The 20,235-nt window shown below is 41.0% G+C and overlaps 2 protein-coding genes across 4 annotated transcripts in view; one reads left to right on the forward strand and one right to left on the reverse strand.

Annotated features, from left to right (window-relative positions):
• usp24 (ubiquitin specific peptidase 24) overlaps positions 1-8,955 on the forward strand; it is a 33,403-nt gene extending 24,448 nt beyond the window's left edge. For all 3 annotated transcript variants that reach the window (XM_040039996.1, XM_040039997.1, XM_040039998.1), the window contains 14 exons: positions 497-600; positions 690-803; positions 1,839-2,046; positions 2,158-2,247; positions 2,970-3,072; positions 3,179-3,297; positions 3,404-3,517; positions 3,596-3,661; positions 3,764-3,830; positions 3,908-3,986; positions 4,186-4,261; positions 5,833-5,919; positions 6,052-6,162; positions 6,564-8,955. In XM_040039996.1, the coding sequence (XP_039895930.1) occupies positions 497-600; positions 690-803; positions 1,839-2,046; positions 2,158-2,247; positions 2,970-3,072; positions 3,179-3,297; positions 3,404-3,517; positions 3,596-3,661; positions 3,764-3,830; positions 3,908-3,986; positions 4,186-4,261; positions 5,833-5,919; positions 6,052-6,162; positions 6,564-6,626 (1,401 nt within the window). In that variant the 3' untranslated portion in view covers positions 6,627-8,955. The remainder of the gene's footprint in view (positions 1-496; positions 601-689; positions 804-1,838; positions 2,047-2,157; positions 2,248-2,969; positions 3,073-3,178; positions 3,298-3,403; positions 3,518-3,595; positions 3,662-3,763; positions 3,831-3,907; positions 3,987-4,185; positions 4,262-5,832; positions 5,920-6,051; positions 6,163-6,563) is intronic.
• A 357-nt stretch (positions 8,956-9,312) lies between these two features.
• On the reverse strand, positions 9,313-19,147 carry pcsk9 (proprotein convertase subtilisin/kexin type 9). Its single transcript, XM_040040000.1, has 12 exons — positions 18,824-19,147; positions 18,297-18,488; positions 17,227-17,359; positions 16,020-16,153; positions 15,778-15,919; positions 14,835-15,031; positions 14,561-14,744; positions 13,836-14,012; positions 13,603-13,751; positions 13,345-13,510; positions 11,230-11,396; positions 9,313-11,148 (listed from the first exon to the last, which is right to left on the reverse strand). Exons 1-12 carry the CDS (start codon positions 18,995-18,997, stop codon positions 10,954-10,956), a joined length of 2,010 nt encoding a protein of 669 aa, XP_039895934.1. The 5' UTR covers positions 18,998-19,147; the 3' UTR covers positions 9,313-10,953.
• Between the last annotated feature and the right edge of the window lie 1,088 nt (positions 19,148-20,235).

The raw sequence follows: 20,235 nt of genomic DNA on the forward strand, positions 1-20,235 counted from the left end.
ACTGAAGATACACAACACTTTAAGCTTCATGTATTTGACGATTGTAATCAAAAGACATAAAACAAGTTAGAAAAAAGTTTTCTTCCACATATTCAGCAGTTTGTTTTTCTCTGGTACTTGAAGTAGATGCAAGTAAAATATTGGATTTCGCTTTTGGTCTGTGTTTACACAACTGAAAAAACTGTGTGTATTTTGCTTTTCTGAGGCAATGCTTTTATTGCAGGTCAGCATTTTACAGTAACTGCACTTCCTTATAGGAATCAGAGTACTGTTCGCCTTTAATGACAGATTGCATTCTGTCATTAGAGAGAGATACTCTGACATACATGAATGATAATTATTTAAATATTGTGAGTACTGATGCAGAATGGAACCCACAGCCATTGCAATATTACTATTATATATGCTATAATGCAATACCATAGTGTTTATATACATAAAATAACATGCAGTATGATAATCAGTGATGTTTTAAAAAGCTGTGTTCCTTTTGCAGACAAAACTGAAGCATCCAGGCTACCAGCCAATGGCCAAAGAGAGTCTTCAGCTGGCTGTTCACTTTCTGTTCCACACCTACTTGCACACCAAAAAGAAACTCAGGTGATTTCACTTGCATGCATCCACATGTGTTAAGTTTGAGCACCTTCATGAGGAGCAACATTATATCTGTATTTGTGTGTCTCTTGCAGGGTGGACACAGAGGAATGGATGGCGACAGTGGAGGTGTTGCTGTCTAAGAGCAGTGAGGCATGCCAGTGGATGGTGCAGTACCTGGTGGGACCAGAGGGCCGCGAAATCGTCAAGTTAGTACATTCCTGCCAACTAATTAACCCACAGGGCTGCTGTCACATTATATTTCTCATGACTAATATGAAATATTGAAACAATTTTCTACATTGTTTAGATAGCGATACTATATTGCTGCTGCTTGAAAGTGGAAATGACAGGGTACAGTTATGTCTGCATCAGGTGTGGATGTAATCCATGTTTGTAGGACTGCTTTTGCAGAAGCTTGACCTAGGTTTGATCAGTACAGCATTTTTGTAGCTGTCCTAGTGATATGCGATACTTTAGACTTGGCAGCTCCAAGCATTGCGCCCTCATTCTAATCAATGCACATTCAACTCTCTGACCAGGGCCAAATAATTCCGCTTTGATTATTTTTCCTACGACGCCTAAAGCTTTACTAAATATATAATGCCCACACACATTATCTCTGGAGTGTTTTAATGCTATATAATTTATTATATTTGCACACTTCATCAGTATAACTGCAAAAGTCTTGGAGCATACTTACAGTTGCATCTTTACTGACAGTAGAGATATTAAACACTTGTGTGCTTGGTGCTCACTGACTTAATGCTGATTGGCTAAAAAAAAAAGCAAGTCCTTCTCTGGAATGTAAACATTTAGAACCACGGGATAGTTTTCCAAAGCGTGTGTTTGGGAGAAAGGTGTTGTCTTACACTACTTGATGTTTAAGCATGGGGTGATCATATGATCCTCAGACAGGATTGGTTGTCGAACATCGGATGTTTTGGGCAACAGTACACCACAGCTGCCTTGACATACCACACCCCTCCCCGTAGAACAGAGGTACAGATTGTCACACTTAACTATGTGCCTCAAGGCCAAAGCAGCCAGAACTGTTAAACAAAGTACAACAAAGAAATTTCCCACATGAACAGTGTTGCAGACTTGTCTGTCCTTTCAGATTTTATCATAAGATACTGAGTGTCTTATGATAAGACATTAGACATGTTAATTGAAGTTCCTGCCTTAGAGGTTTATTTCGCTTCACTGGAGTGCTGATATTGATGGTTTTGACATTTCCTTAGGGTTTGTCTGTTGGAGTGCAGTGTAAGAGAGGTGAGGGTGGTGGTTGCATCCATCCTCGAAAAGACTCTGGAGAGTGCACTTCAGTTTGGAGATCCAGGACTAGACAGTTTAACAGATGCTCTGCTCTCCTTACTGGACAAAGATGTTCCTGAGAATGTGAAGAACTGTGCGCAGTATTTCAACCTCTTCAGCAACTTCGCTCAGAGGGTAATTCTTCAAAATTGAGTGTTTAAGTACAAGCCATTAAATTTAATGACTGTTTGATTTCCTGAGTGTTCTCTATTTTTCGTTCACTCTCTCCCTCCCTCCCTCTCTCAGGGTTGCGGTCCTTGTCAGTTGTTGTTGAAACACTCGGCGTATCGCCGGATGCTCATCTTTCTGTTGGGCCCCAATAGGCAGAACAACCAGGTACAGTTTACATAATACACACTGCGTGTTTCATATGTTTGTCATTCTTAATGTTTTCACTTTAACTCAACTTTTCCACTCACTGAATTACACTCAGGAAACAAAGTGTAAGTTTTTTGCTTATCCAACACTGAGTTGCAGTGGTAACAGGTTAAGCAGGTATTCCAGACATCCTTCTCAATAGTAACAGCTTTTATGCTCCTTATATCTGGAACAAACTCCCAGAAAGCCTCAGATCAGCTGAAACACTCAGTCTATTTAAATCCAGGTTGAAGACTCACCTGTTCTCAGCTGCATTTGAATAAAGCACCAAATCCACACTTTTAAGCTTAAATTTCAAAACTTACATTTAACTACTGATTTTATCTATTGTTTTGATTTTATCTGTTTTGATTTTATCTGTTTTGATTTTATATACTGTTTTGTTTGTTTGTTAATTAGTTTGTTTGTTTGCTTGTTTTAATCAATTTTAAATCATGCTTTTTATTTGTTTTTGTTTCTAATGTCTCTGTAAAGCACTTTGAATCACCTTGTTGTTGAATTGTGCTATACAAATAAACTTGCCTAACAGTTTAGAGAGATCCCAAGTCATTCCCAGGTAAAATGAGGTATATAATCTCTCAAGCGAGTTTTGGGTCTGTATTGAGGGCACTTCTCAGTTGGGTATACGTAGAAAAAACCTCCAAAGAAAGGCAGAGAGGTTTTACTTTGTGTTTTTACAGAACCGAAGGTGGAGTCCAGCTCAGGCTCGGGAGTTTCTTCACCTGCACAGCACTCTGGCCCTGATCACTCTGCACTCTGACCTCAGCCCCCAGCGCACACAGGGTGATGCACCGAAATTTGTTTCTCACATTACTACAAATGTGCACCTACTGACACAGCCTGAGTCTTATTGTGATTGTTTGTTTATCACCTGTTGTTCCTCACGTAGCTCCCGGAGGGCTTAAGCTGCGTCTGAGTAGTGTCCTGTCCTCCACCCCTCTTCTCCCTCTCCATGCGGACATCCTTGCCTCACTCTTTACTCCAGAAGGACAGCCTTACCTTCTAGAGGTAAGATTAAAAACCATCAGTTCAATGTTTTACTTCTTCATTATTAAATAGAAAAGACTCAGAAGCTCTTTGATTGACAATTTTGCCAATTGTAAATACCCAACAGGTGATGTTTGCAATGCGCGAGTTATCAGGCGCACTGTCTCTCCTGATAGAGATGGTGACCTACAGCTCGTTCTGTAATGAGCCCTTCTCTCTGGGAGTTCTGCAGTTACTCAAAGTAAGAATCTCTGAAAAGCAGCTCAACCACATTTACTCCACAATCAGTATGCACTAAATTGTTTTGTACTCTTCACAGACACAGCTGGAGACAGCTCCACCTCATGAACTGAAGAACATTTTTCTGATGCTGCAGGAGCTTCTAGTGAGTAACATCCTTCAGTGACCCTTCCTCTGTTGATCTTTCATGTTGCGTGGTCACTATGAGGTCTCACATTTCCTAACTTCATTTAAATCTTTTCCACAGGTAGTGGAAGACCCTCTGCAATCCCAGAGACTCAAGTATGCGTTTGAGTCAGAGAAAGGCCTATTAGGTATGTCTGTTGTTTTGTTTTTTCCTATTGACAACAGTGTACAAATCCTTGTAGCTCATAATGTGTTTTCTCCATAGCTTTGATGCAGCAGAGCAACAATGTGGACAGCAGGCGCTGCTACCAGTGTGTTAAGTTCCTGGTCACATTAGCTCAAAAGTGAGTACATGCGGTTTAGGGATCAGACTTGGGCAGAAAAATATTTGGTTGTTATGTGTTTTTTGTTTTTTTGTTTTTTTTGTTGTTTTTTTTTTTTTTTTCCCCAGTGTGAACTATTATCAACTGTAATAGTAGTAGTATTAGCAGATTAACCTACCAACATAATTCTGACCCTGCTTTCATCCCTCCCACTCTCCAGGTGTCCTCAAGCTAAGGACTACTTCAAGGACTTGTCTGGTACCTGGAGTTGGGCGGTGCAGTGGCTCCAGAAAAAGGCAAGCCTAAGAAATACTGTAGGACCACCTACACCAGCGGTCCCCAACCTTTTTTGCGCCACGGACCGGTTTATGCCCGACAATATTTTCACAGACCGGCCTTTCAGGTGTCGCGGATAAATACAACAAAATCAAACTAGTACCGTTACCGAAAAAAAGAAGATTTATTCATAACACACGTGAAAAGACCCAGGAAAACCGAGTTAATGATAAAAACGATAACAAAATAACGCTGAAAACCGATAAAAACCCTGAAAACATACATTTCACACCTGAGCCTCAACTCTTGCGGCCCGGTACCAAACGACTCACGGACCGGTACCGGTCCGAGGACCGGGTATTGGGGACCGCTTACCGCTGACCTACACTACATGAACAAAAGTACAGGGCCACACCTCTTAATCTTTAAAGTGACATGTTTTCAGTCCCATTGCACCCAACATTTATAAACATTTGGGAAAGAAGAAAATGTTTCAGAACCACAACAACTCAGCCATGAAATGGAAGATCACATAAGGTTACTAACAGGAGTTGCATAGTGCTTAAGAGATGCCAACACTTGATGATTAAGTAACTGCAGATTTCCAAACCTCCTCTGCCATGAACATCAGCTCAGTAACTGTGGGCTGGGAGCTTCATAGCCTGGGTTTCCATGGGCAACCAGTTTCTGTAGGTGGCCCAGTACGTTTATCCATATAGTGTACATCACATTAGTGTGAGGCATTTTTGGCTTTTGTAATTGACAGTAGAAGTGAGAAGGATGGAGGACAGCAGCCAAAAAAAATCCCCAGTGCCTTTAAGCCCAAACCTCAGTGTTTCCCATTCCTTCTTATTATTTAATCCAACATAACCTCCAAGTTCTTACAGGTGAATTCGGACACACTGTGTTGTTAAAAACTAATCAGCCTTTCAAACATTAGTTTAAATCTGAACTCAGTTTAGCACAGCATAAATTTTTTTTTTTTTTTTAGAACTTTTTTTCATTTAGCTAAATGATAGTTTAGTAAAGTTTGCCTTGATATTAGTTACTACTTGGTGCCAAACATAAGGTCTGAGGGCCAGAATCAGCTCAGCAAATCAGCCCACTGGACTGCATTGGAAAATGTGAAGGGGAGGATCGACTTTGGACTTTTAACTGTGTTTTCATAAGTTTTACCGCTTTTACTACTTACAAAGACCTCCCCCATGGCCATTCGTACTACACCAAAGTATTTAAGTAATAGATAAACAATAAACTAACATAAAAACAGCATTGTTGTATGCAGACTATACAGTTACTATTTTCTATTCATTACAGCGAACTTTAGGTAACTGAACTGTTTTTCCGAACTGAACTTAAAACTCTTTTAAGTCATATTTATTATCATTATTGTTTCTTTCTGTATACAGTTTTGTTCACAGCTCACTCAGTATATTAATTGTTTTGTTCCGTCATTAATTTTCATATTACTGGAGCTAAACGAGAGTCTTTACAGTGCCCCTGTTTAGGAGACACTTAGCTTAACCACTATGGCACTTATGAAGAACTGTAAATTATGCTGTATGCTCACAGTGACTCTCTCTGCCTTCAGATGACAGAACATTACTGGACTCCACAGAGCAACGTCTCAAATGAGACATCCACCAATAAAACCTTCCAGCGCACAATTTCTGCACAGGTAAATACACGCACACACAAAAATACCGTATATCAACGCCCTCCAGTTCTCCTATTACACTCACAGTCACTCATACTGTTTATTGTGTGTGTGTGTGTGTGTGTGTGTGTCTGTGTGTGTCACACTCTGCAGGATACCTTGGCCTATGCTACAGCATTGTTAAATGAGAAAGAGCAGTCTGGTAGCAGTAATGGTTCTGACGGCAGCCCGGCGAATGAAAACGCTGACCGCAGTCTCCGACAGGTATCTCTCAGCTACATCCAAACGAGCAGCTTAGAACAGTGGAGCTCTCAAATGACTCATGGTTTTAAAGCAGTTCCCGCTCAGCTCACATAAGCCCGAAAGAGAAGAATAGAGCAAAAATGGATCATCTCATTGGCTTCTGTCAAAAGCTATAAAGGCAGTTTGTTACCGCCCACGGTTATTATTAGAGGTGGATTTGAAGCTGTTTCATTCTTCTCCAACTCCCGCTGGGGCTGTCAGGATGCCCACACAGCCCCAGATTGTCACTTGTGCTCACATAAAAACATTATAGACAATCGGTGTGTTGAATAGAAATTATAATCCTCCTGGCTCTGCCTAACAGATGGATAATTCAACTTTTTTTTTTTTTTTTAATCTAACTTCCCTCTATTCTACCACAGGGGTCAGAGTCTCCCATGATGCTCGGTGATTCTAAGAGCGATCTAGAAGACGTGGACCCCTAGGTCGTCCTACCAGTGGGATCCCTCCAAAGGAGAGGCAGCTCCGGGAAGCCATTCGAAAAGGCTGCACTTTGCCTCTGATTGGTCAGGACATTTAGGACTCCACAGCAAGCCAATCAGAACATTTGTCTCGGTCGCTAAGGCAACGAAGGAGCTATGAATAAATCATGAATTACTTCCTTTCACATGAGCCAAGGCGATGATGGAGATGCATTATCATAAAGGGCAGCAGAGTTGATTAGGGTGGGAAGTGCAAATAACCTTCCACAATCATGGATGACTTCAGTTTATCCTTTTATTCATTCATTCACTCAGAATGACAGCAAGGTGGAGGATGGGTTTGGGTTGTGTTTTAACAATTTTCTGCTCATGTTTGCCAATTTATCTACATATTCATATTGTAAAGATTTTGTTCCATAGATGTTATTTCCAGTGTAAGATAATATTTTAAAGTGTCCTGTGCTCTTCTCTCACAGCCATGCAAATTGCGGGAGGTCACATTTAGCTGCTCTAGAGGAACTTACAGACAGGAACACCTCCACATATGAGCACTCGGGAGGGAGGGTGGGTTTAAGTATGCACTTTATAGTCCAACCCATTCTGTTGTGATGTACAGCAGCACTGGTCAGTTCCTCTAGAGCCTCGTCTTCTTTTGCTTTTAACAACTTATATTTGCAGTGCCACTTATGCAACACGTGAGAGCCCTGATGGCAAGCCAGTCTGCCTGTGACTTGACCTTTGACCCTCGGCCACCACAGTGTAGCCATCGGGATGCAGTAGGGGGCTGGTCCTGTTGTATGACGGTTCCAGACCCTCAGCATATCTGAAACAAGCAGTGCCATGGTCAGTACTCTCCCTCCACTCCTCCTCCTTGCTGACAAGCGGCCTCGTGTTCTGGATTTTATTCTTTTTGTCGCTTTGTTTTATTTTCAATGCCACTTTTCTTTGAATCTGGATGAATTGAATTACTGCAGAGGATTAGGGACTCGAGCCTTATGCAGGAAAAAGCTGATCTGGAAGAGCGCAGATCAGTTGTGGTGGGCCATCAGTGCTGCCTGAAGGGGAGCTCAGGAGCAGGTTTTTATTTTTAGGTGCCAAGGTTACACACACACATGCATACAAAAACTAGAACTTCTGAAAAACATGCAGGCGTGTGTCACTCATTCACTTCGCTCACAAAGACAGAGAACAGGTCCTCTTCACCTCACTGTTACCTCTGCTTTATCAGGTTTCTTTTTTTTCCGATGGAGTTTACATTTTGCTTTGCCTTTTGCTTTTGTCAACCTTTGGAAACACACACAGAGGAGCTAAACCCAAATGTAGCTCTAGTTTTTACTGGAGAGCAACACCCATGTTACCATCATCCCTGCCCCCATCATCGGGAGACTTGAAGTGCCTTAACCTCCCGATCTCCCTCCCGTCTCCCCTCGGACACTGTCTCGTCACATCTCCGATGAGGTACGTCCTCATCTGCTCCACCCGTGACGCTAAACCAAGTGTCTCCTGTGGTCATGTAGAAGGGCAACAGGGCTTCTTCCTTTGCATTATTCTTGAAACTACTACAGGGAATTTCCTCTGTGTGTTGTGACAAAGGACTGTAGGAATGTAACTGTTGACTCTGTGTGTGAATGGGGAGGTGGGCGTGGAAGTTTTACCCAGTAACACAGGGTTTAGGCAACACGACAGGGTTCTGATGATGGTAAAATGCTGCTTCTCTTCACTCTGCACTCAGACAGAGACACTTTGTAGATAATTCATGCTAGGTAGTTTTAATGAAGTCACGCTTTCACTAACATGTTTTAAGACATGAGCCTAAACTTGCTTAGCAGATTAGCTCTCAGCTTTAACGGGTCAATGTTTACAATGTAAGGACCTAGGAAGCTACCATGCAAAATGATTTTCTGTTTGAATCAACGTGCGATCAATCCGCTGGCTCCTCCGCATCCGAGAAGAGGAAAGACACTGCTTTAGCCCTTCCATGCTCCTCCACCCCATTTCCTCTCATTAGATGTGAATGTCACATCGTGCTCTCCAGCACGTTTGCATGTGTGGCAGTAAGTGATGGTGAGGTTTGTCTTTTCTGCGTGATGGAAAAAAAAAACAAAATCAGCCCCCACCCCCTCCCCATGTTGTTTGCTGTGTAATTTGGTATCATTAATGTCACAAACACACGCCCCTTCACAGTGGCTGGTTATGGGCGATCTGAAGGAGCTGCATGCAGTCTGTGCCAAGTGATTACATGACCATGGCAACATGAGTTGCATTCAGCCAAGAGTTTTGTTGGTTTGGCCCTCTGCTACATCACCACAAATACTTAAAAATAGAAAAAAAAGAAAAAAACAACAACTTCAAAACAATCTTGTTTTAATCCTGGGATGCAGGGAGGGATGGGTAGGTGCGAGGTTAGGGATTGGCATCTATACGGGTTTTTACTGTCATTCAATTTTGAAACTTCACTTCTGACATCGCAAGACTCTGTAATGCATGTTAAGACTCAGTTTTAATTTGTACATCAGAGTTTGATTAAGGGGAAATTTGATATAAAATAAACTGGAATGCACAACCTTTTGCAAATATTGTCTTTATGCATTTCTATATACTGTCCCATGATACAACCGTAGACTGTATATAAAAGGCGTAACCTCTGTGACATCGCCAGTTGTTTTGTGAAGCTTCAAACTGAGCATTTTCACCATCTTAGCTCTTTTAAAACAAGATAATGACAAACTTGGAGGCCACATTTCAATTTATTATCTTTGTAGGCACGAATAGGAACTATAATTCACCAAATGAACACCAGCTTGTCTTCAGCAAGGCTTGAATCTACACGCTAAGGTCTTAAACTCATCAGGAAAGCTTTTACTAGGCAAACAAGCTAAGGACCACTTTCTCATTCTATTAAACTGGACTTCTCTTTGCAACTAGATGCACACAAATCCACACATACTTTTTTAGTCCTGGAACCTACATCCATCTTTTATATACAGTCTACAGCACCTTAAAAACATTACCTGTGGCCCCAATGTTGATACTGATATCAATTTATGCATCAGAGACAGTGCACAACAGATAATTTAATTTGTTTACAGCATGGGTTTTGAAACTTTTGGTGCCCATTTGTGTAAATTGCAATAAACAGCTCATTTTTTAGCAGGCCTGAACTTGCCTTGAGGCACACCATTTGGGAACCATTTACAGGTTACAGCAGACCAAATAATACAAAACAAGAGCAGTTTCTTTTATGTTTTAGAACTCATAGAAGGCTCAGGCTTCTAAGTTTGACCATTACAGCTGATGGATCAGGTCACTAGTTAAATGGTTACAAAAAATGACATGGGAAACAAACACCGACTGAATCTTTGAGAATGCTGATTCTAAATCAGAATAGCTTAAATCTTTAATTTGTACCTACTCTGCATCCTGCTAACAGAATTACACACATGAATTCAGCACTAGCTTCATTTAATGTATTCTGGGTAAACTTTGTTTTTATTTTTTATCAGTCTTTGGTCATATAGGTTCAGTCGGATAGAATGCTGTCTTGTGCCAATCAGACAGCTAGTCTGATTGGCGCAAGCTAGCTGACAGTGGTTTATATGCTTCCTTTTGCTCTTGTTCACACTGACGTCACCCACCTGTGTATCAGAATTAAGTCTCTAACTGTGGAGCCATAAAAGCCACTGTCACAATAACACTCTGGGTAGACATGAAATTATTTTAACTGGTGTCCCTACTGTTAGCCATTTACCTCATTTTGTTTCCACCTACTGTTTCACAAAATGAGCAAAAGGTACCTGACTTGTTAATCAAGCAGGCTGATTACCTGCAGCTGTGCTGCACAAGACTGAGGAATGTCAGGAAATCAGTGCATACATAACACATGCTAACTGTGACAACCTGTGGTGCACATCATCATGTTTTTCCACTCTAAAACACACATGGCTGACACCAGAGCTTAACATTTTGATTTCATTTGTTCAGTTTATTAACTTCTAAACAGCATGTAGATGGTATACCCGGTAAATACTACACTATTATCCAAACCGTATGTTTGTGAAAGCTCTTTTTATTATAACTGTTTTGTAAAAAGATACAAAAATAGCTTACAGGTTGTCAAGTCACATATAATATGTGCACTGGAGCATAATCTGGCATAATCCTAAAACTAAAACACACACAAACAGCTTTACAGAAGTGCTTTAAGTGAATATTAAGGATGTTGAGGTTTCTCAGAAAAGTGTAAGGGGGTTTAAAACTGACCAAAGACAAAAAAATGGCAACGTCAAAGCTGTTTCAACGATGTTAGAAACCAAAGTGAGGTGAAACCGGATCAGTGAGGTGTTGCAGCTTGCTGCTCTGGTGGTGCGACACGACAGCAGACCGCAGCACCCGCTGCTCCATCCACTCCCGTGACACCATAGACATGGCAACTGTTTCCCTTGGCAACTGGCCCCAAGATAGCAGAGCCCCGAGAGACGAAACTGCAGTCTGTCAGAGTCCAGCCGGAAGGACAGGAAACCTCAACCTGAAGGAAAACGATAACTTCTGAGGTAACTTCCAGTAGCTGATTCTCAAAGTTTTTACTGTGATTTTTATTTTATTTCACCTGATCTTTGTCAGCTGATATGTTTTCCAACAGGTTGCACTCGAGAGATGGAGCGTGGCAGCATATCGCGTGTGATGTGACCCCCTCTTTCACCGTGCAGCGCTTCCCCTGGCTGTGACGTGGATGCGAATCAGATGAGATCTCAGCTGTGGACATCGATGTACACCCTAGAGAAAAATCAGCTGAATCTTTAAACACAACGAAGGAGCAAAGAACTTTAGAGGCGCTGTTGCCAAGCATTAACTGATCCTCCTCACAGAGACCACTATGGAGGCAACCAATGAGAAATGTAATGTAAAGTAATTTAAGTGCTCTAATGACATTTGAAAAGCTGCTTTTTCTATCACACACTCGTGGAGTAGCTGGCAATTGTGCTGGCTAGGGTTACATTTTCCTTTCAGGGTGATTACCATGGGAACAAGCATACCTGGCTAAGATATTCTAAATGCAGCAGCCTGACTTTGACTAAAAAATACAGATTATATACCTGAGGTGCATCGCTTCAGTACATCGACAGCAACTAAATTTAAATTAATAGACTTTGTTTTTGTTTTTAAAGGGGGCTGACATTTCATCCCACTTCCTATATCTCTTAGTGTGAAGCTAGAGGGAGAAGTCTCTTGGCTAAACTTATCATAAGCAATATCAACAGTGTTCAAAGAGCTGTATTCATTCTGCCAGCTATGAAACATTAAACTATGATCTCTGATTACTAATTTAAAACAAAAAGATATTAAATAAATAATTTTTTCCTCCACATTTTCCCAGATGCTTTCTGGAACATTGTTTCCTTGATCTAACAGTATTAGATTTGTATTAGTATTTATTTTATTTTATTTTATTTTTATTGTTGGTATGGATAAAATAAAATCTATCTGAAGAGCCCTATTCACTGTCTGTCCACTATATTAGGTATAAATGGTCATGATCATATCACTAATCACATCATAGTCGAGACAACCTGCTTAACTTCAAACTAAGACTCCTAACACACTGAAAACTAGTTGAAATTAAATTAATACAAATATTCAAAATAAAATAAAATTTAAAAACAACAGCTCTGCACCAGCTATATTTTTATGTAATCTGTACACATGTTCATGAAAAATAGAGAGTACTTGTTAAATGGAAGATTAAGTCCAAATTAATAGTCTTTAACTACACCTCATCAACTGCTAATTAATGCAAATCAGCTAATCACATAGACCCAGAATAGAATGTTAATTTTATTGTCTTTCTGATGTTGGTGTTCTTTATTGTTACTGTCATTTCTTTTGTTTTTTTTGTTTTTTTAGTATTTATATTTTTATTCTTTTTAGTTTATGTTCAGCACTTGGTCAGTGCTCACTGTTTTTAAAGTGCCTTATAAATAAAGTTAGCTTTGATTGGCAAATAACTCAAACTGAGCATCAGGGCATCCGAATGGGGAAGGAAGGTGATTTAAGGGATTTTGAATGCCGTTTGTGCTAGAGTGGCTGGTCTGAGTACTTGACAAACTGCTGAAATACACATAACAATCTCTTGGATATATGCAGAGTGGTCAGAAAAAGCCTACCTTAGCACTATTGCTGACCAAGTCTATCCCTTTATGGATAACGCACCATGTCACAAAGCTCACATCATCTCAGAATGGTTTCTTAGACAATGACTTCAATGTACTCAAATGACCATCCAGCACATGTGGGATATGGTGGATCAGGAGATCTGCATCATACATGTGCAGCCGACAAACCTGCAGCAACAGTGTGATGCTGTCATGTTAATATGGTCCAAAATCTCTGAGGAATGTTTCCAGCACCTTGTTGAATCTATGTCTATGCCATAAAGAACTAAAGCAAGGTTAAAAAAAAAAGAGATCAACCCAGTACTAGCAAGGTGTACCTAATAAAGTGTCCTGTGAGTGTAAATATTTAATATATTACCCCTTTGATTTTTTTTACGGTAATATTTTTGCAAAATTATGAGCTGATAGTTGAACTTCTGGTTTATAGACACACATGATGGTGTCATTTATTTTCTCTTCTAACTCTTAGCAAGAAAACAAGTAAGAGCTTCTCCTAAAATGTCAGACTGACTGCCTCATTCAAACTCCTGCAGATTGTACACGTGACTCACCGGTCAGTTGGTGCTGGGGGCCGACGCACTGAGCAGCTTGTCCTTGCTCAGGACTAGCATGGACCTGGCACTGCAGACCGCTTATCACACAACAGCGGGCCACAGCATACACACCTTTACCTGCTGGACCATTATGGGCAATACACTCCATGTGTCCGCTGTTCATCTGTAAACACAGGGGGTGAGGGTTTGTCCGTAGACTTATAGACTTTAGAATGAAGTTATTGTTGATATTATGGCTGATGTAACTGAACTAACAGTGATGGTTTCCCCCACACGGACGCCTTCAGGAGCATAACTGCTGCAGCCCATCATTTCTTCTCCTTGACGACAGCGGCTGATGACCCTGTCGGTGCTCGCGACTCCTGACCTCTCTGACCACACTGACCGACACAGTAGCTCCCCATCTGCATGTAGAAATAGGAACGCATATGTGAACCACATATAGATACTATAAGTCTGTGTGTGATAAAGGCACGTGAGTCACTAACTTGGTGACTTTTTGATAACCGGAGGCATGGCTGCTACCAGGTTTGGCGTAGTGAGCCGATGGCTTTCGGACAGAGATAGGAAGTCGATAGTGTTGCTGATGGAGTAATGCAGCATCATATGGAGGACGTGCACTGGTGATGCAATCTGACTGGACGACAGGATCACTGCTAAGACACCTACACAGATAAAAACAAATTATGAAGTAATTATGCTGTGACAAATGGTAACGATGCTGATGTGCAAAAATGATTCATGCACAACCTTTCTTATGCAACTTTAGTGAAGATATCTCCATTTAAAGCACGGCGTACACATCTGTACACTGCATACTTGTATGCTAACTAGTGAAAGTCTTCTGAGTGATCATTAGAGAGAAAACCTTGATTTGTCAGCGCAAGTGAAATATTTGTGGATGCACAAGTCAGTACTTTTAAAGTTGTTTTCAGAAATCTCATGCATAAATTTATCTGCAGGCTTAATGCCTCTGAAAATCATTGCGGGATTATCAAATATAAGATGTATTACAACATGCAACCAATCCCAGGTGTGGAGACACTGCTACAGCTGCTTTCCCTGCAATGATCTATAATATGCAATTATATTTTTTCTAGTGTTTATGTGGGTTTTTTTTTGTAAGGATCATTGAGTCTGTAATAAAAGAATGATTGATATACCAACAGCATACACAGATTGCTTTTGCGTGCGCGTGTGTGTGTTTGCGTACCTGCAGCGTGTGCAGCAGCCTGTGAGGTTCCACTGCGGGAGGTGAAGCAGGTGCTGCAGTCACTACTGGCACTAACGATGTCGTCGCCGGGTGCAAACAAATCAACGCAGCGGCCGAAGTTGGTACCACCTGCTCCCTGTGACATGAGCTGGTCCATTGAGTTAACTGCCCCCACTGTGATGACCTATACACACACACACATACGAAAGGAGGTAAAGGTGAGGGTCGCATGTAGGTGGGCCAGAATGTGATTGCATTTTCAGTGTTAAATTACCTCAGGCTCTGAAGCAGGTGAGTAGAGACAGGCATCATCTCTGTAGTTGCCTGCTGCGGCGATGACCACAGCGCTGTTAGCTACCATGTCTCGACAGGCTGTGTTTAATGAACGGCTGAGGCCACCGGCAAAAGGAAGCAACACAACTACTGCATCCACTGGGCGGGCCAGTAAAGTGGCTCGAATGTATTCCATTCCTGACAGAAAGGGGAAAGGGACAATCTAAAACCTCATACACTCAAGAAAAATTGGAAGTTTTACACTGTGGTCATCTTCCTTTTCTCTTTCAATACAGTTAATGAAATGAAAGTGTGTTCTAAAAGTCTTCAAAACCAGACTAAGAGTTTATAGCTGCATGGTTAGGGATCATTGGTCTCCTAGGGATTCATACTACCCATAATTATTTATATTTTAACACAAGCAGTCTGACCTGAACTTCTCAGGTTTTAGAAGAAGAAGAGAAAAGTCTGGTTCTTCTGTCTGGTGAACAGAGACTGAAGAACTGCTGCAGTTGGGGTCTTTTTTTTATTTTATTTTTTTCTACAAATATGGGCGTTTTTTTCTACCTGCAGCTTTAAATCAAAGTTGCTGTAAGAGTGAAACATGGCGCTCATAATGTAGATTAGAATTCTGTACACTGTAGATGACGGTTGCACTACCTTTGCCCACAAAGAACCAGTCAACAGCCAAAATATTAAACATATGACCCACTCATGTTCTTGCAATAACTCAGTTATGACACTCCCCATGTATATCTAGAGGGAAAGGGCCAGAGTCATAGTCAGAAGATGTCCTTTGGAAGACAATGTTTTGATTAAACTGAAATATTTTTCATGCCATCCACAAGCTGTGTCACCATGACCCAAGAGAAAGAAACTCAAGAGTTTTTGCTTGGCTCTGGTAGTCTTTAGTACAAAGTACAGTTCAACAGTTTCTGTCTTACCTGCCAGAGCTCCTGAGACGGTCCCTTTACCCTGACAGTTGAGCACACGCACTAGGTTAACAGCAGCCCCTCGAGCAACACCTGAATCTGATCCACTCACAATACCTGCTACGTGTGTACCATGACTGTCACACTGACTGGCCTGTAGTGGAACGAGGATTTAGAATGTTATTGAGCTGCAATTGCAAATACATAAGTGCTGTTGAATTGAAATGTTTCATTTGTGCGTGCATGTGTTTAACCTGTCTGTGAACTCTGACTCCATCCTCTTCAGGGGCGTTATTGAAGTCTGTGATGAGTACCCGTCCTTCAACCTCTCTGTGAGAACTCTGCACACTGCCATCCATCAGATACACCTGCGTCCTCCCTCCATCATCTGCAGAGGACAGATGGTGAATTTGACATGTAATTAGAAAATGCAATTTCTGAGGGGAGAAATCTCAGTGTGGTTGCTGTTGGAAAGCTGCACTGCTTGATGGATATCTGACAGCTAAACTGCACAAATGGCTCAGATGTCATTTAAATGGAAAAAAGATCATTTTTAAAGCCCCATAAGCATTTAGTTCCAGTGACAAATGTTTGGGAAGATGAGAAAGAAAGAACTGGTTCTTTGAGCCCCTGTCCATCACAGTCTAAGGGCTAGTAAATTTATACAAATTAATGTTTCTTGCATTGGCATTGAGACTTCTAGTAGATAGTTACCAAATGCAAGTTCAACACCCTGGTTCAACCACAGATATTATATACTACTTCATGTGAAATACCAAGGAACAGGCCTCACCTGGCCATGAAACTGTCAGTCCATTTTCCAATTATTATTGAGCCTCTGAAAATGTATCTGTATATAAAAAATGGATTTACTTCCCTAACAGATAATAATAATTTGAATGCTAGTCCACTGTGGCGGTGCACAAAGGCAAAACTACAAAAATGGTGTCTTGGCCCAGCAAGTTATGGACTTAACTGTATTTAAGCTTAGCTTGAATTGAACTAACACAACACAGATATTAGCATGTAATTAGTTCTTCTGAAGCGGCTGCAATTAAAGGTTGCCATGGTGATGATGACCGTCGGGTGACTTCATAGAAATTAAACTGAGAGGCACCTTTCAATATCAGGCTTATTGCACAAAGACAGGAATTCCTTGTTGTTTACAGCTTGATATAATAAGAGAGATGATACTGCTGAATATGCTGCTGTAGAATAAATGTTCCTGTTATCATAAATGTGGAAAATGAAATAAGAAAAGTCGTGTTTTCTGCTGTTCTTGAGCTGTTTACAATAGAAACATTGGGGTAGTTGTATATTACTCCAACCGCCCCAATGACTCCTGAAACTCTTAATGCAAAATGTTTTGTTTGCCTCGGTAGTTACATTGCTTAAGAGCGCACGTGGTTTCCTATATTTTGACGAAAAATACAGATAAGTCATGGACAGAGACAAACTCACTTGGAGGTCTGTATGTTCCATTTTCGGAGAAACCACCGTAAGGGTGCAGTAACCTCTGCAGGTTCCAGGGGGCGCTCTGAGCAAAGATGGATGAGTCCTCCTCTATGTAGTGCACGTGAGGGAGCTTCGCCACCTGACAGGAACACAATCAAACTTAACTGTGGGTGGTAAGGAAAGATTAACAGGAAGTTGATTGTTAAATCAGGTGGGGGTAAAGCTGACCATCCTTCTTTGAAGTCTGTTTCACTGTTTCACGTTTTATTTGTGTATTTTTATTTTTTGACATAATTCAAGAATGCGCAGATACCAAAGGTGGGTCTACAACCTCTCAACTGTCAAGAAACTCTGTCTAAAATTACCACCAGCACTCATACTATACAGAGTTCAACTAATTCACGTTTTCTGTGTGTTTTTCAGCAAAGTTTCTGATTATTTTTGTTCAACTCCTACAGCTGAATGATTTCAAATGCTCCACAAAACCTCTTTGTTAACATCTGACATTTGATTTGAAATGCGGGTCTAAAGGCGGGTGAGGAGTTCTTTTACTTTAAATCTACACTTACTTATAATTTTACAGATTTTAAAATAAAAAACACACATAAATACACACACACCTCTCATCATTCTCGGTCCATCTTATGTGACTCGAAATAAATAATCCTGAAAACGCCGCCAATATTTAACCGAAAGTAGTACACTTTGTCTATCATTCATTCCAGACTCCCGTATTCTCACTTTATTTTGGTCAAGTAGGTCAAATATACACAGACTGCACAGACCTCTGCAAAAAGCTGCAGTCAGAAAATCCATATTACTCCAATCTTTTCTGCCATTAACTCGTCTTGTGCCAGTATACAATGTTACAGTGTTACAGTGTTATTCAAGACTATAGCTGCTTTCTTAGATCTGCCTTCCACCTATAAGCTCTTAGGATGTCCCGTTCGGAATGTCTTAACCTTTAGAAAATGGATCTGCTATGATTTGACATCTATTTCCCTGTGTTCCCCTTTTTGCCTTAAAGGTTTAAATCACACTTTTTCCGAACACATCCAGTGAAGTGACGCAATTACCAGGTGAAGGACGTCACTACTCAGTTTGACCAGAAAGCCACGCAGTGCTCCTGAGTAGGTCTGCAGGATCTCCACCAGGTATCCTCTCCTGGCTGCTTTACTTCGCAGCCTCCTGATGGTCCTCTGGAGTTGAGACTCGTGCGTCCCCTGACGCAATACAACTATGTACTGTCCGGGAATGCGCCAGGCTACCTGGACAGTAAAAATAATGCAGCGCACATGTGATCTTCATGTCCACGTGCACAGGAGAAATGTAGCATGCGTGCAATAAGTTGGATTTATATATATATCTATATTGTGTGTATTGCGCTGTTTTCACAATAACACATGAATAAGTATTATCTCCCAGCATGTGAGCGCACATTTTAACGAATCTGTATCTCAAACTGGCAGCTTGTCAGGTACATCAGCAAAGATTGTTTGTTGAAATATTTGACCAAATATTTTACCGGTTTTTGGAATAATGACAGGTGCTGATGACTGAAGATGCGCATTTAATGCCTTTGACGCAATCACTATGCCATTACCTTGTTGCACCTGATGAACTCGGCTGCCGGGTCGGTTCTGGTTTCAGGATCAGTCCTGTCCTCGCCGACCAGGTCCAGGATCATCTCGTCGTCCTCGGTGTAGTCCTGTGCGTGCACGGCCAGAGATGCGCACAAACATAAAGCCCAGCCAATCCAGGCTGAGGTGCAACGCATTCTTCACACCTCTTGAACTGTCCCCAGTAAAATGATAAAGAGAGCTATTAAATTACACCACTGATGTTTTTATTTTTTATTTCAGTCTGACTTATCCTGATGATAAGTCTCCAACAGCCGCGTGCCCTCTGTGTCTGGCAGTTAAGATAACGCCTCCAACAATCTATTCTGATTTTTTTTTTTTTTTTTTTGGGGGGGGGGGGGATCCAACAATTGATTCTTATAACTTAAGGCGGGGACTGGTGACGTTTCCATGGCTCACGCCACCTCTTTTGTATCGAATGATTGTCCTCCGTTTAAAACACCTCTTACTGTGGAGGAGTCATGTTTCATGCCCCCCCAAACCACCCTGTAATTATTGCATGTCAATCTGAGAGAACACTTCCTCTCAGTTCAAGTTGATTTGTTGATGTCGTTTTAGCACGCGCACTTATAGTGAACAGTGTGAGCTGTGATTGAAAGTCTAAGTACGCGTAAACTCATTCTCCGTGATTGCGCACTCACAGGGAGGCTACGTTTATTTTTCATAGGTTATCTATGTTGTTTTATTATCTTTACTGTTTGTTTGTTTTTTATTTAATATGTGCGCAGGACTGCAGAATGCGACGCAAAACGCGTGCGTCTCTATTTTACTCTGACATACTGTACGCGTTTTTAACTTTAAGCACTCAAAACTGTTAGCAGTTTCATACACTTTCATTTAAAAAGAATAAGAAAAGTAATAATTATTACGACGAGTTATATGTTTTTAAAAAAAAACATTTTTTCAAAGCATGATCCCTTTTCTCTTTGAACTCAGGAAACTGTTACATAATACCCTCTGGGGCTCTGGAGGAGCCCAAATTCGACAAAGCTACCCGCTTGATTGTGTCACTGAGGTTGGTTTGGACTGAGCCCGAGGAATTTCACACCAGAAACACCAAAGTAGAATGATGAAATGTACATTTTGATTTTACAGCAACAGAGAAGCTACAAAAATATCTAACCTCTCTGCTATACATCATAAATTCTGGCATTGTGGACTTATTCTGTTATTACTGGTAATAGACTGGTAATAACGCCCGTTTTGCTATGCAAACAGCATATCCACAAAGAGAGACATGCAGAACTCTACAAATTCCTGCTACCAGTTTCACTTTGTTCTTCAACAGTTGGTGGCAGTAATGTCTCAACAGGCAGTGCAGATAAGCGTTTTGAAAAGAAACACATGGAGATTTGTCACATCACGCAGGCTTATA

This window comes from Simochromis diagramma, unplaced genomic scaffold (genome assembly GCF_900408965.1).
Source record: "Simochromis diagramma unplaced genomic scaffold, fSimDia1.1 OVJJ01000026.1, whole genome shotgun sequence".
Classification (NCBI taxonomy): domain Eukaryota; kingdom Metazoa; phylum Chordata; class Actinopteri; order Cichliformes; family Cichlidae; genus Simochromis; species Simochromis diagramma.

What these genes read in the sequence shown, in the direction of transcription:
- pcsk9 (XM_040040000.1), bottom strand. Translation starts at nt 18,997, where the DNA reads ATGCGTTGCACCTCAGCCTGGATTGGCTGGGCTTTATGTTTGTGCGCA. An exon ending in GTAGTGACGTCCTTCACCTG is followed by an intron (nt 17,360 to 18,296) that starts GTAATTGCGTCA and finishes TGTTCCTGTCAG; the next exon opens with GTGGCGAAGCTCCCTCACGT. An exon ending in CACCTGCTTCAGAGCCTGAG is followed by an intron (nt 14,745 to 14,834) that starts GTAATTTAACAC and finishes GTGTGTGTATAG; the next exon opens with GTCATCACAGTGGGGGCAGT.